Source organism: Canis lupus, chromosome 23 (genome assembly GCF_011100685.1).
Source record: "Canis lupus familiaris isolate Mischka breed German Shepherd chromosome 23, alternate assembly UU_Cfam_GSD_1.0, whole genome shotgun sequence".
In the NCBI taxonomy this organism is placed as follows: Eukaryota; Metazoa; Chordata; class Mammalia; order Carnivora; family Canidae; genus Canis; species Canis lupus.
The window spans coordinates 46,564,556-46,580,551 of NC_049244.1; the positions used below are offsets into that span (position 1 = coordinate 46,564,556).

Here is a 15,996-nt window from a genome sequence, read left to right on the forward strand (position 1 = left end):
TCTGTCCATGATGTAGACTCAAGGGAGGGATGGACTTAAGATGAGGGGAATAACTCTGTGTCAATTCCTGTAGAAAATTCTTAGTTTTTTCCAATAATAGTTGTTGATATAGAATCAACTGAGTGCACGCACAGTACTGAAAATTCAGTTCACAGTTCAGTTATTGTAAAATTTACTTTTATATTTATGTGCCCATTGTGAAAAATCCTGAGGGAATTGAACTTATGATGTAAAACATGTTTGCATGTCTGATTTTTCAACTTGCTGATTAAACTCTCTACAAATGTCAAAAAAAAAAAAGCTGTATGACACTAATCATCTCCATGTGAGTAATTCATCGCTCTGGTAAATTGCACACTGCAGTAAAGTGATCTCATGGTTCTCAGGTATTTTTCATCATGTTTAGCACAATGCCATAAACCTTGGATAATACCATGGGACCCATACAAAGTGCCACTAGTGATGCTGGAAGTGCTCCCAAGAAGCAAAGTTACGACAAAAAAAAGTTAATACGAGGTTTGAGCTGCAGTTACCTGGCACCTTAACATCAGCAAAGCCAGCATAAGGACCTCTGTAAGAAAAAAAGAGGAAATTCCTTGAAGCTGTCACTGCACTATACCAGCAGGTGTGAAAACCTTGCACTTTCCGCAAAATACGTTTTTATCTTGTGTTGAAAAATACAGCTTTTATGTGGGTGCAAGATTGCTATAAGAAAGGCGTATCTGTAGACTCTAGTGTGATTCAAGAAAAAGCAAAGTCATTATAATGAAGCTTAGAGCAAAAGAAAGGAGAAGGACCTAACCTGGAGAATTTAATACCAGCAAAGGATGGTTTGACATTTTAGAAAAATTTGGCTTGAAATATATAAAGATAACAGGAGAAGCAGCTTCCACCACCTAAGAGGAAGCAGATGAGTTTCCAGACACCATCACAAAAATCACTGAGGAGAAAGGATACCTGCCTGAAATTAGGTTTTCAATGTAGATGAAAGTGCCCTATTCTGGATAAAAATGCCACAAAGAACATTTATTAGGAAGAGAAGGAAGCACCTGGATTTCAGACAGGAAGGGATGGGCTAACTGTACTATGGTCTGCAAATGCAGTCGGGTTCATGATTATCTATAAAGCTGCTAAATCCCGAGCCTTGAAAGGAAATGGTAAACACCAGTTGCCAGGGTTTTCATTGTACAGCAAAATGGCCTGGCTGATGAGAATATTTTTTTCCAAATTGGTCCCATCTATTCTTTGTTCCTGAAGTCAGGAAGTGCCTTGCCAGTAAGAGCCTGCTTTGTAAAGTTCTTTTAACGTTGGGGAATTCCCCGAGCCACCCAAAACCCCAGGAGTTCAACACCAAAAGTATTAAAGTGGCTTACTTGCCCCCAAACATATTGCTGATTCGTCCTCTAATTCAAGGGGTCATAAAGAGGGGTCATCAAGGCTCATTAAACACTGTATTCTATGGACAGGATTATTAATTCTATGCAAGAGAACCCTCATAGAACATCTTGAAAATCTAGAAGGATTACACCACCGAAGATGCCATTGTCGTTATAGGACAAGGCAATGGAAGCCATCAAGTCTGCAACAGCAAATTCCTGCTGGAGAAAACTATGTCCAGATGGAGTGCACAACTTCAAAAGACTTAGTCCAGAGCCAGTCAAGGAAATCATAAGAGACTGTGGATATGGAAAAAAAAAATCTATATCTATCTATCTATCTATCTATCTATCTATCTATCTATCTATCTATCGGGGAGCGGGTTGGGGGGATGGTGGTAAAGGGCTTCAAGATACGGATCTTGGAGAAATTCAAGAACTAATAGATACCAGAGAAATTAAAGAGGAGATGACTGGGTAGAGATTAATGCTTCCAAACCAGTGACTAATGAGGAGGAAGAAAACATACAAAAGGCAGTGCCAGAAAACAAACCTACATGAGACAGTCTGGCAGAAGGGTTCTCTTATTCAGGCCTGCTTCTGACTTGCGTTATGACGTGACCCCTTCTGTGATGTGGACACTGAGGCTAAAGCAAATGGTGCAAGAAAGATTGGTTGCACGTAGAAACAGTCGTAGAAAAATAAAAGAGCAGAAAGTCCAACAAAGCACAATTTATCACTGTAGAGTCCCGCTGAGTGCCCGGGCCCCTCTGGCCTCCACTTCTCTGCTGGCGACACTGGTGCCCCCACGCCCCCCTTCACCTCTTCAACGTGGAGGTGATGAGGATGAAGACCTGCTGACGATCCACCTCCACTTACAGAACCGTAAGTAATTACCATGCGGTAGAGCCAGGAAACTTCCCTATTGTGAGTGCGTTTGTGCAACAGTCCAACAACCGCATGGTAAGGATGGCGTGAGGGGTTTTTGTATGGTTGCCTCACTTGTCATTATGTAGGATTCCACATGCGGGCCTTGTGTGGAGGCGGATAGCCTCCCCTTACACAGGCATGCCGTGAGCGATGCTTACTAGAAGGCTGATGTGTGTGTTTACTTAGGGTCTCGCAATTTTTCTTTCGAAGAACGTCGCTACTGTACGGTACGCCTCTCTCTTATAATCGGAGAAACTGCATTATCAGCCTATCATCACAGGTAAGTGGTTTTAGAAAAAAAAAGTTTCCAACAGTGTATTATGAATAAGCCTACTCCCGCATCTTTAGTGTATAGGTGAGGCTACCCTAAAGCAGGTGTATCAATTACACTAGACATCCATCTGCAGCCCTATTGTTGCTTCATTATCAATGCATGAATGTAACATAAACATGATTTCTTTTCGACATTTTCTTTTCATTTTTTTATATCTTTTCATTTTTGATGTCTAGTATTAGCAATTCATATACTATCTACAGTATTTTATATAAGACATTACTGATACAGGTACGGGCACCATCTTGTAAAAGCAGATGACGTAAATTTACAGTATTGATAAATACAGTACTGTAAACGTATTTTCCTTATGATTTTCTCAGAAACCTTTTCTTTTCTCTAGTTTTATTATAAGAATACAGTAAAAAATACATACAATGTATGAATAGGAGTTAATTGACCAGGTGGGTTATCCGTAAGGCTTTCTGTCAATAGTAGGCTATGGGTGGTTAAGTTTTGGGGGATTCAAAAGCTACCTACACAGATTTTTCAACTGTTTTGGGGGTCAACATATTGGTCAAGGGCCAATTATATTCAAATACAGATGGAGGAGGGCAGTGGGAGAGTACTAGGCTTTGCAGAAGGAGTGAGCGCTGAGCCAAGTGTGCAGGCAGGCTGGGAGCTCACCAGGCAGAGAAGGAAGGCAAGTGCTGCTGGCAGGAAAGCCACAGGGAGGAGGTAGTAAAATGGCACAGTGTGCCTGGGATGGCAAGGGGTTGTGAGGACTGGAAAGCAAGGAAACCAGGCTGAGGCTAGGCGCCGCTGGACTAGGGGGTTTGGGCTTTGTTCTGTAGGCCACGATCAACAAACTTTTTATGTAAAGGGCCAGGTAGTAAAGACGTTAGGTTTGTGGACCAAAGGTGTCTGACCTAGCAACTGGACTAGGCCACTGTAGCGTCAAAGCAGCCACAGAACCAGGCATGACTGTATTCCCATAGAACTCTATTTACCAAAGCCTTGTGGAGGACTGTGATTGGCCCGTGGGCTATAATTTGTCAACCCTGGATTTTTTTTTTTTATTCCTTAGTATATAAAATACCTGGGTATCTTACAATCATGGCATTTTCCACTTAAAATGTTAGCTGCTAACAATAAATAGTAGCTTGATTTTATGACCGGAACATATAAATTAGCAAAATGGCAAGTAGGTTTGATACCTTGTAGGAACCGGATACAGAATCACTTTCTGAGTGTGTGGTTCTCTGGTCCTGAGCATCATCTTCTCCCCGAGCCCCCATTGCTATGTTTCTCATATAAGCTTTCTTCATATGCCCCCCCATTCTCCTTCAGCTAGCAACCAAGTGAAAACTCAGTAGTTCTTTCCCATTCCTCATTCTTTTATCTCCTCCATGGCATTGGAAAGTACTGAGAAACCCCTCACTCAGTGTCTTGGGGGTCTGTGAAGCTACATTCAGATGTGGTCACCTCATAGTTCAATCTGTCATTCCTCAGACACAAGCCATCTTGAGCCCTTCATCCTTGGGCTTTTGTTTCTTCCCACCGCTCCAGTTCCTCCTGTCTGCTGCTCCTACATTGACCATCCCCAAAAAGCATCTCCGTGTTCAAAGCTTTCACTGTAAAATCTCTCTTGTCTATAGGATAAAGTACAATCCTCATCACCTGGCATTCAATGCTCCCTACAGTGGGTTTCAGAACACCCTGCACATCTCTCTTGAGCCTATGCCAGGCAATTTGGGCTATTACCCTCTTTATGCAGCTTGTTCTAGATCTTCATGTAGAAAGCAGTTTCTCCACCCCAAATACATTTTTTTAAAAGATTTTATTTATTCATGAGACACACAGAGAGAGAGAGAGAGAGAGAGAGAGAGAGAGAGGCAGACACAGGCAGAGGGAGAAGCAGGCTCCATGCAGGGAGCCTGATGTGGGACTCGATCCCAGGGCTCCAGGATCATGCCCTGGGCTGAAGGCAGCGCTAAACCGCTGAGCCACCAGGGCTGCCCCACCAAATACATTGTAGAAAAAGATTTGGACTTTTGAATTTCTGCTTTTCTACTTTCTTGCTGTGTGACCTGGATAAGTAGCACGAAAATGATTATGTTTCACATTTACTGAGTGCTTGCTTGGTGCTATACATTGCGCTAAGCACTTTGTATGTATTAATTATTCTTCACAGTTATTATTATCCCTATGTTACAGGTGAGGAAATTGAAGCATAAAGGATCTAAATGACTAGCCCAAGACACCCAAATTTCCTAAGCCTCAGTTTCTTCATCTTGTAATTAGAAGATCATTGTGAGGATTAAATAGAAAGCATCTGGCACAATGTCAACCACAAACTCAGTACGTTAACTCTGCTAGCTCTCTTATTCCTTCTTTTCCCCCTTGATGTATCTTCTATGGCCCAGTCCAATTTCCCTCCTTTTTAATCAAGGCAGAAGTAAGTTTTACTGACTTTGAGCCCCTATGGAACTTCATTATAAGTGTTTTGATGTTTTTCATTCATAGCTTTCTTGTCTTTTTATGTGTTTAACATATTTGCCAAAAATATATGCTCCTTGAGAGCAAAGGTGCTGTCTATTGCCTTAAAGTAATTCTCAGTGTTCAGTTAATGTTTTCTGGTTTGGTCTTAAACTAATGAACCGACTACACACATATACACACACACGTGATGGCAGCAACTTCAAATCTTTTCCACTTTTCTCAAGTTTCTGGCCTTGACCTTTTCCTAGGACCCTCCTCACTCACCTCTCCTACAACTTCACAGAAGAGGAAAAGCCATCAGATAAGCACTTCCTTTGTTTTTTCTACCAGACTCAGGAGATCCCCTGCCTCTGTGCCCATCTAGTTCTCTGTTCTCCTAAGGAAAATCCTTGCTCCTATGTCTGGATCTCTTGCCCTCCAGTCTTCTCACGGACTTGTTCGAAGGATGATCTGCCCTTTCTTTTCTCTTCTCGCCTTGAACATACTCAAGTCTCTCTCATGCTTGAAGAGTCCCGTGTGATTGCACATTTCCATCTGGCTGCATCCTTCCTCCCTTGCTTCATCTCAGGCCAAACCTTTCCAAAAGAGTAGACTGCTCCCTGCCTTCCACCTCTCCCTCCCAAGACAGCAATCCGGCTTCCATCGCTCTTTGCAAAGTAACCACCCACCCCTTTGATGCCAAAATCAATAGGCTCCTTTCAGTCATTATCTTAAAGACTTAATTGTTTAATCAGATTTCAACCATTAATAGTGCAGTTAGTTGTTTGTCCATTTCCGGCCCTCCTCCCCCACAGGAATGTAAGGTCGGTGAAGGTGCTATCTGTTTTATTTTTAGATCCCTGTGTTCTTTGTGATCCCTTGCTCACAGTATTATAATAACTACTTGTTGACTGAACGGATCCTGCCCTCTTCATGCAAATTTTACTTTCCCCATCAAAGCACATTTCACACTCTGATTATCTGTTTGCTTATCTGTAGCCCGCGAGAGGCATGGTTAGAGGAGAGAGTGCTCATGGTATTTCTACCACTGAGCACAGGACCTTGACTAGAACTCCAAAAAAATGTGTATTGACTGAATGACTGAAGGGAAGATAAAAAAAGGGAAGGGTTGTGTAGCTCATGGTAGGTAGAGTAACATACACAAACATTCCTTATTTCCTAATTTTGCCAGAAGTGATGATTTATGGATAGCTGACCTAAAACAAACATACAAATAATTATGAAAGAGAATTCATTACCACTGAATTATTATTTAGTGTCCATTTTCTTTCCAGCTCAATTACCTTGGCCTCCCCGCGGTTTCCTCTAATTAGGACAAAGAAATAAACAGCATACATACCTGGGTTTTCCTGTATCCAGTCAGACAACCATTTTAAGTGGCAATCACAGGTCCATGGGTTCCCATGAAGATAAAGGCTTTCCAAATCAGGCATATTGGAAATCATCTCTTGAGGGAGGGAGTTCAGGAAGTTATCAGACAAGTAAAGGTACTTAATGAAAGATGTTTTAAATATATGGAGGTATTTGAAAGAGACAAATGTATCTGGATGGAGCTTAGTGAGCTGATTTCCTTCCAAGTGCACCAGTCGGAGAAAGGTGAGTCCATAAAAAACCTCTGGGTTTATAAATTCAATATTGTTGTGGTCCATATGCAACCGTGTCAAGCTCCTGAGGCCATAAAAAGTATCTTTCTGAAGTTTTCGGATTTTGTTATAGCTCATTTTTAAGACCTAAGGATTAAACAAAACATTTAGTTTGTCAAAAGAATTTTCACAAAAGGGAAAAGTGAAAAGTGTATCAATAATGAAACTTGTTGGAATTAATTCAGTGCAACATGTATATCTTGTTTGAATCCTAATTCAAACAAATTGGTTGCAAATTAAATATGAGAGTATCAGGGAAATTAGAATACTCATGAAGAGTTGATAATATTAAGGAGTTATTGCTAAAATTAAAGATAGAATAATTACATTGTGGTTATTTTTGAAAGATTCCCTAACTTTGAGATATACAAACCCAGTATGATGTCAAAATACTCTTATGAACACTGGCATTTTATCTTTTATAAAGATATTACTGACTTTATTTATTATGCTGTATCTATTTTATGAGGAGCTTTGGAGTAGAAATCAGATGTGTCTTGGGGATCAAGATGATAGAATAGGAAGATTCTGAGCTTACCTCCTTCCATGGACAAACCAGAACTACAACTATTTATAAAACAACTATCTCTGAGAACAAACTGAAGACTTGAAGAAATGATTTTATACAATTAAGGGTATAAAGGAAAAGTATATCATGGAGAGGGGTGAAAATGTGGTCTAGGTAGGACCCACAATCCCAGTGTGATGACCCCTAAAGGGTATGGGGTGGTATCACACCCATAGAGGCCCTCCTTGAGGAACCAGGGGCTCAAGCCCCACATTGGATTAGACTCCTGAGCCTAGGCGATCTGCACTGGGAAGACATATCTGGTTTTGAAAACCAGTGGGGCATATGTCTGGGAAGGCAGTGGGAAACTGAGACCCTGCTCTTAAAACGTGTGCATGTAATCTTACTTGCTCCAAGTCCCAGGGCAGAGGCAGCAGTTTGAAAAGTACCTGGGTTACACATAAAGGAGATTAACCTTATCATTTGCCAGAGGGGTGGGGACCCACTCTAACATTCTTTGGGAACAGAAGTGATGATAGGCACCATTTCTTTTGACTCCCCCCTTCTATCTCACTAGCTCCGTGCTGGTAGGAGCAGTTTATTCCCAAGTAGCCCCCCATATATTAGAATGCTTGCAACAGTCACTGCCAGCCAGTTGGAAGGAAGACCCACCAGTACATACAAGCCACAACAGGAGGGTGCACACAGTCCACACAGGGGATACCCCAGAGGCACTGCAGTTGGAAAATCGGAGGGGTTTGTTACTGGACCCCACTGGACACCGATCTAAAGCCAGTCCTTGAAGACTGGGTAATACAACTGATCTACCTAAACACTCAGAAACAGACAAAATGAAGCCACAGAGGAATATGTTCCAAATGAAATAACCTACCTGAAAAATAATTCAAAATAGTGACCATAAGGATGCTCGCCAAACTTAGAAGACTGAACCAACGCAGTGAGAACCTCAACCATGAAATAGAAAACATAAAAAGGAAGCAAGCAAGGCTGAAGAATAACTGAAATAAAACATATACTGGAGGCAATTGAGATTAGATGATACAGAGGAGTGAATCAATAATGTGGAGGACAGTAGTGGAAATCACTCTATCAGAACAGTAAAAAGGAAAAAAGAATTAAGAACCATAAGGGATCTCTGGGACAACATCAGGCATTCAAACATTTCCATTATAGAAGTCCCAGAAGGCGGAGAGAGAGAAAAAGGCACAGAAAACCTATTTGAAGTAATAATGGCTGAAAACTCCCTAACCTGATGAATGAAACAGACATCCATGTCCAGGAAACAGAGAGTCCTAAGGAAGATGAACCTAAAGAGACCTTCATGAAGACATATTATAATCAAAGTACCAACAGTTAAAAAGAGAATCTTAAAAGCAGTAAAGCCACAAATTACATACAAGGACACCCCCAAATGACCATCACAACTGATTTTTCTGCTGAAACTTTACAGGTAAGAAGGGAATGACATATTTTTAAAGTGTTGGAAGGACAAAAAAAAATCACAGGCAAGAATTCTCTACCCAGCATGATTATCACTCAGAACTGAAGAGAGATGAGGAGTTTCCCAGACAAGTAAAAGATAAGGAATTTATCAACAACAAACCAGTTTTACAAGAAACGTTAAAGGAACTAATTTAAGTGGGAAAGCCATAACTAGAAACAATAAAATTATAAAAGAAATGATCTCACCAATAAAAGTAAATATATAATGAAGGTAATAGTGGCCCGAACACTAACTTCTCTAGTATGAAGTTTAAAATATAAAAGTAGTAAAATCATCTAGACATAATTATTAGTCAATGGAGTCACAAAATAGTAAGATACAAAATAGGACCTCAAAACACGAAACATTGGGAGTGGTGGCAAAAATGTAGTGCTTTGGACTGCCCAGGTGGCTCAGCGGTTTAGCACCGCCTTTAGCCCAGGGCCTGATCCTGGAGACCCAGGATCGAGTCCCACATTGGGCTCCCTGCATGGAGCCTGCTTCTCCCTCTGCCTGTGTCTCTCTGCCTCTGTCTCTCATGAATAAATAAATAAAATCTTAAATTCAACAATGTTCTAAAAGTACTACATTTTTTTAAGTGATCATCAAATTAAAATAGATGGCTACAGACATAGAATATTACATTATATATGAACCCTGTGGTAACCATAAATCAGATACCTGTAATAGTTTCACAAAAAATATAAAGAAAGGACACATAGCACTAAGGAAAGTCACCAAATTATAATGGAAGAAATTTAGAGAAACAGAGAACTATAAAACAAAATGATAAGTACATGTCTATGAGTATTTTTCATTAAAGTTTAATATGGAATGCAATATTAGTTACTACTACTATTGCTTCCCTATTTTGGCTATTTTAAATAATGCTGCAGTAAACGTTGGGGTATGTATATCTTTTTGAATCAGTGTTCTCATTTTCTTTGGTAAATCCCAGTAGTGGGGATTACTGGATTACATGGTATTTCAATTTTTAATTTTTGGAGGAAACTCCACAGTGTTTTCCACAATGGCGGCACCAATTTATGTTCTTACCAACAGGGCACAAGGGCTCCCTCTCCTGCACATTCTTGCCAACACTTGTGATTTCTTGTCTTTAATTTTAGCCATTTGGACAGGTGTGAGGTGATGACTCATTGTGGTTTTGATATACATTTTCCTGATGATTAGTGATGTTGAGTATGTTGTATGTGTTTGTTGGCCATTGTCTTTTTTAGGGAAAAAAAGTGTCTATTCAGGTCCTCTGCTCTTTTTAATTGGATCTTTTTTCTTTTTTTTTTTTGCATGTTGAGTTGTATAAGTTCTCTGTATAATTGGAATATTAACTGCTGATCAGATATATCATTTGCAAATATATTCTCCCATTAGGTAGGCTGCCTTTTGTTTTATTGATGGTTTCCTTCACTGGGCAAAAGCTTTTTATTTGGGTGTAATTCTGATAGCTTATTTTTGCTTTTGTTTCCCTTGCCCAAGGATACATGCTTGGAAAAATATTGCTATGGCTGATGTCAAAGAGAAATGGGATTTTGAAAATTTCTCTTTTTGCTACTTTGTTACTAGTATATAGAAATGCAACAGATTTCTCTATATTAATTTTCTATCCTGCAACTTTACTGAATTCACTCATCAGTTCTAACAGTTTTTTGGTGGAGACTTTAACATTTCCTCTCTATATAGTGTCATGTCATCTGCAAATAATGACAGTTTTATATCTTTCTTATCAATTTGAAGGCCTTTTCTTTGTATGGCTACTGTAGCTAGGACTTCCAAAGAGTACTATGTTGAATAAAAGTGCTAAGTGTGGACATCCTTGTCTTGTTCCTGATCTTAGAGAAGAAACTTTCAGTTTTTACTGTTGGGTAGGAGGGGTTAGCTGTGGGTTTTTCATTTGTGGGTTTTTCGTTTATGGCCTTTTCTCTGTTGGTGTACATTCCTTCTAAACCTACTTTGTTGAGAAGTTATGAATGGATATCTTATTGTCTCAAATGCTCGTTTTGCATCTATAGAGATCAGATGGTTTTTATTCTTGTTAATGTGTCAAATTGATTTCTGAATATTAAACATTTTTATTCCTGAAATAATTCCCAATTGATCATAATGAATGATTTTCTAAGTGTATTAAATTTGTTAATATTGTAAGAATGTTTGCATTTATTTTCCTTAGAAATATTGGCCTGTGGTGTCTTGATTTTTGTAGTGTTTTTGGTCTTTGCATCAAGGTAATTAATGCTCACCTTGTAGAATGTATTTGGACACTTTACTTACTCTTCTTTTGGAAGAGTATGAGAAGAATAGGTATTATCTCTTTAAATCTTTCATAGAGAATGCACCTATGATGCCATCTTGTCCTACCCTTTTTGTTGGAAATTTTTTGATTACTAACTGAATTTCATTACTAGTAATTAATCTGTTGAAATTTTGTGTTTCTTGCTAATTCTGTTTTGGAAGATTTTCTAAGAATTTATCCATTTCTTTTAATTTTTCACAATATCCTCTTATAATCCTTTGTATTTCTCTAGTGTTGGTTATTTATTTCTCCTCCATTTGATTGAATACTCTTGTTTGATGAGTTGGGCCAAAGGTTTATCAATTTTGTTATCTTTTATAGAACCGGCTCCTGGTTTCATTGATTTTTTTTAAGCCTCTACTGTACTTATTTCTGCTCTGATCTTTAGTATTTCCTTCCTTCTGCTAAGAACTTAGATTTGTTCTTCTTTTCCTATCTCTTTAAGATGTAAGTTAAAGTTAAAATTTTTCTTTTTTTCTTTAATTAGGCCTGTATTGTTATAAATCTCCGTTAGAACTACTTTTTGCTGGATCCCAAAGATTTAGGTTCATGTATTTTTACTTGGTCTCCAGGTATTTTTAAATTTCTTCTTTTTTGGGGGGGGGGTTGTCCAATATCCATGTTGTTTAGCCTTCATGTATTTGTGTTACTTTTAGGATGTATGTGTGTATATATTGATTTCTAGTTTCATACCAGTGTGGTCAGAAAAGATGCTTGATATCACTTTTTTTTTAAGATTTGAGAGAGAGAGAAAGAGAATATGAGCAGGGGGAGGAGCAAAGAGAGAGAAAGAGAGAACCTCCAGTAGATTCCTTGCTGAGTGTGGAGCCCAGCATGGGGCTTGATCCCAGGACCCTGAGATTACAATCTGAGCTGTAATCAAGAGTCAGATACTTAACTGACTGAGCCACCCAGGTGCTCCTGATTTCACTCTTCTTAAATTTCCTGAGACTTCTTTTGTGGCCAAATGTGATCTATTCTGGAGAATGTTCCCTATGCACTTGGTAGATCCATATGGTTTAATGTGTGATTCAAAGCCATGATATCCTTGTTAATTTTCTGTCTGGGTGACCTTACATCCATTGATGTAAGTAGCCCGTTAAAGTCCCATACTATTATTGTATTGCTGTCAATTTCTTCCTGTATATCTGTTAATAATTTTTTGTGTTTGGATGCTTCTATGTTGAGTACATAGATAATATAATTGTTTTATCCTTTTGTTGGATTATTCCCTTTATCATTATTGTGGTGTCCTTGTCTTTTGCTACTTTATTTGTTTTAAGGCCTATTTTGTCTGATACAAATATTACCCCAGCTTTTTTTGTTGTTGCTTTTATTTGCATGGTTTATATTTTTAGAGCCCTTCACTTTTATTCTGTATGTGTCTTTAGCTCTGAAGTGAGTCTTTTGTAGGCAACAGAGATGAGTCTCCCCCCCCCCATTCAGTCACCCTATGTTTTTTGATTGAAGCTTTTAGTCCATTTACATTTAAAGTAATTATTGATAGATTTGTATTTATTTCCATTTTGTTAATTGTTTTCTGGTTGTTTTTGTAGCTCTTTTTCTGTTCCTTCCTTTTTCCCTTGCTCTCTTCCCATGTCATTTGATGTCTTTCTTTAGTGATATGCTTAGATTCCTTTCTCTCTCTTTTTTGTTCTTAGAAGTCTCCTGAGGAATCCCAGCCTCCCTGAGACACATTCTTTGATGAGTTAATCTCCTTCACACATACCTCAAGTGCTTTTCTAACAGCTGTTTCTGTGCTGGATTCTTGGGCCAGGTTATTTATTATGCTGGTTCTTTAAGGGCAAGGATTCAAATTTCTATTACCTTCTGGCTTTCCCAGAGTTAAGTACTACTGATTTTAAAAGGTATTGAAGCCCTACTCATTTTCAAAGCTAGACATTATGGGGATACATCTTCATAGGACACATCCTCAGTCTGGGGGCACATGGTGTGGGGTTTGATCCTCTCACTTCTCTGTGCTTGTGGTATCCCCTCAGGAATTTGGTCCTTAACCACACCCTATCCATCCCACATTTTTGATTGGGTCTCCTCTCTACAATTAACTATAGAAGGTCTGTTTTTGCCAGCCTTTAGGGTGTCTTCATAGTTACACAAACATAGCGGTTATCTCAATGTGTCCAAATAATTAGATCAGCTCAAGATTCTACTCTGCATTTTCCCTTGAATAAAACTATCAATAGTTACTTAAAATGTAAATAGACCAAATGACCCAGTAAAAAGGTATAGTGTTACTGAATGGATAGAAAAAACAAGATCCAAATGAGCCTACAAAAGACTCTTCAGATTTATAGACAAATTTAAAGGTACACACAATCCAAAAATGAAGGAATGGAAAAAGATTTTATTTGCAGAAATCTATACTTGTATCACACAAGATAGACTTTAAAACAAAAAGACTAGACTTCTAAGGAAGTTGGTGGAATAGGATAATCCTAGGTTTATCCTATCCCATGGATACAACTAAATAACACACGTTAGTGTAAATAACCCAGAAAAGAACTCTAAAGACAGAACAGACTCTCTGCACCTAATCATAGAGAAAAAAACCCAAACTGAAAATAATAGGAAGGATGGAGACATGGTCAGGAACCAAACTGACTGCAAGACTGACCAGAGGAGGAGAGACACTGCAAGCAGATAGCAGGGAGAGGAACAGACCCCACAGCAGTCACCCCAGGCACAGAGGACCCTCACTGGGAAGACAAATTCCCATCCTATCTGACTTTGAAAACCAGAGAGGCTTAACACCTCTTAACACCACCTGAAAAATCAGTGGGCTCAGTTCAGCTCTGGCAGAACAGGAGGGTGATGTACTGAGTCCTCACCTTAGACATCATATCAGCCCTACTGAGATATAGCATAGTATCAGCAGTTTGAAAAACTCCTAGGATATATGAAAAGGAAATTTATTTGCTAATTTCAGAACTTGTGCAGGAGGGACAGGGATCTTTAAGAACAAAAGAGCCAGTGGGCACCATTTCTCTATCTTGCCTCTCAGCCTGGATACAGACATTTGCAGGAACCACAACAAATGCTCTTAGCTTTGCTAACAGCAAGCCCCACCCCGGCATTCTTTTGTGGACATGTGTTACCCAACCTGCTCTAGGGAGGAAGTTTCCAAAGCAGCTCAGATCTCCCACAAGCAGACTTGCATAAATCTTGCTAACACTGTGTGCTCCACCCCTTCAGCATTCTCATGCTGATCTGTCCATCTAACTTGCCCTCAGCAGGAGTCTATCCAAAGCAGTGCCACAAGTGTGGCATTTGCAAGCAGCTCTGAGAGTGGCCAGCTCTACTCCAAAGTGTTAACTGAACTGAAGAGAGGGAAAGATAAACACACTAGGTGGACTGCAGCCCCAATCCATCAATGAAAGCTTCCCAAGGGACAACACATGGAAGGTACCCTGCAGATAGATGTGACTGCTTCTCTGCAAACATCTGGTATGATCCAACTCAAGCCCAAGGTAGCCCCAGACTGGCCCCTTAATAACACAGGGACCAGGGACACCTGAGTGGTTCAGCGGTTGAGCATCTGCCTTCGGCTCAGGTCATGATCCTGGAGTCCTGGGATCAAGTCCTGCAAGGAGCCTACTTCTCCCTCTGCCTGTGTCTCTCATGAATAAATAAATAAAATCTTAAAACAAAAATAAATAACACAGGGACCAAACCCTGACCACAACAAAGAGAGCCATTGCAGATGACTGGCCTGAAGACAAATGCAACTCAGCCAGAGCAGTAAGGTACACACAACACATATAGAAGATATGCCTGAAGTGCCAGGTTCTGGTGAACAGAGGACATTGTACTACAGGGTACTATAGAACCTCTTCTTCATAAGGCCACTACTTTTTTTTTTTTTAAGATTTTATTTATGTATTCATTAGATGCAGAGACACAGGCAAAGGGAGAAGCAGGCTCCATGCAGGGTGCCCGACGTGGGACTCGATCCCGGGTCTCCATGATCACACCCTGGGCTGAAGGCAGTGCTAAACCGCTGAGCCACCCGGGTTGCCCATGGCCACTACTTTCAAGAGCAAGAGACATAGCTGACTTTCTTAACACACAGAAACAGAGTCGGGTAAAGATGAGGAGACAAAGTAATATGTCTCAAATGAAAGAAAAGGACAAAATTATATCAAGAGACCTAAACAAAACAAAAATAAGTAATATGCCTAATAGAAAATTTCCAGTAATAAAGATACTCACTGGACTTGAACCAAGAGTGGAGGACCTCAGTGAGACCCTTAACAAAGAGACAGAAAACATAAAAAAAAGAACCAATGAGAGATGAAGAACTCATTAACTTAAATTAAAAATATACTAGAGGGAATAAGTAGTAGACTGGAAGAAGCAGAAGAATGGACCAGAGAGCTGGAATACAGGGTGATGGAAAGCAATCAAGCTAAACAAGGAGAATGAAAAAAGAATTATAAAAAATGGGAATAGGTTAAGAGACCTCAGCAACACTTTCAAGGGTAATAACATTCACATTACATGGCTATAAGAAGAAGAGGGAGTGAAAGGGGACAGAACATTTATTTGAGGAAATAATAGCTAAAAACTTCCCTGACCTGGGAGAGGAAATAGAAATCTAGATGTAGGAGGCACAGAGCACCCCCCTTCCAATCAACCCAAGGAAATCCACACCAAGATAGACTATTTAAAATGGGCAAAAAAGTAATGAATTTTAAGAGCAGAAGGAAATAAGTTACATACAAGGTAAATCCCATAAGGCTACCAACTGATTTTTCAGCAGAAACCTTGCGAGCAAGAATAGGATGGCATGATATATTCAAAGAAAGTTTCCCAGACAAACAAAAATTAAACGAATTCATCACCACTAAACCAGCCTTACAAGAAATGTTAAAAGGGATTCTTTGGAAAGGAGAAATCACAAAGAGGAATTTCACAGGTACATTTAAACATA

General features: G+C 39.5%; 1 protein-coding gene across 1 annotated transcript in view; it reads right to left on the bottom strand.

The window, feature by feature from the left end:
* IGSF10 (immunoglobulin superfamily member 10) overlaps positions 1–15,996 on the bottom strand; it is a 56,904-nt gene that overhangs the window by 17,724 nt on the left and 23,184 nt on the right. The window contains exon 4 of the mRNA XM_038571213.1: positions 6,422–6,812. Within this exon, the coding sequence (XP_038427141.1) occupies positions 6,422–6,812 (391 nt within the window). The remainder of the gene's footprint in view (positions 1–6,421; positions 6,813–15,996) is intronic.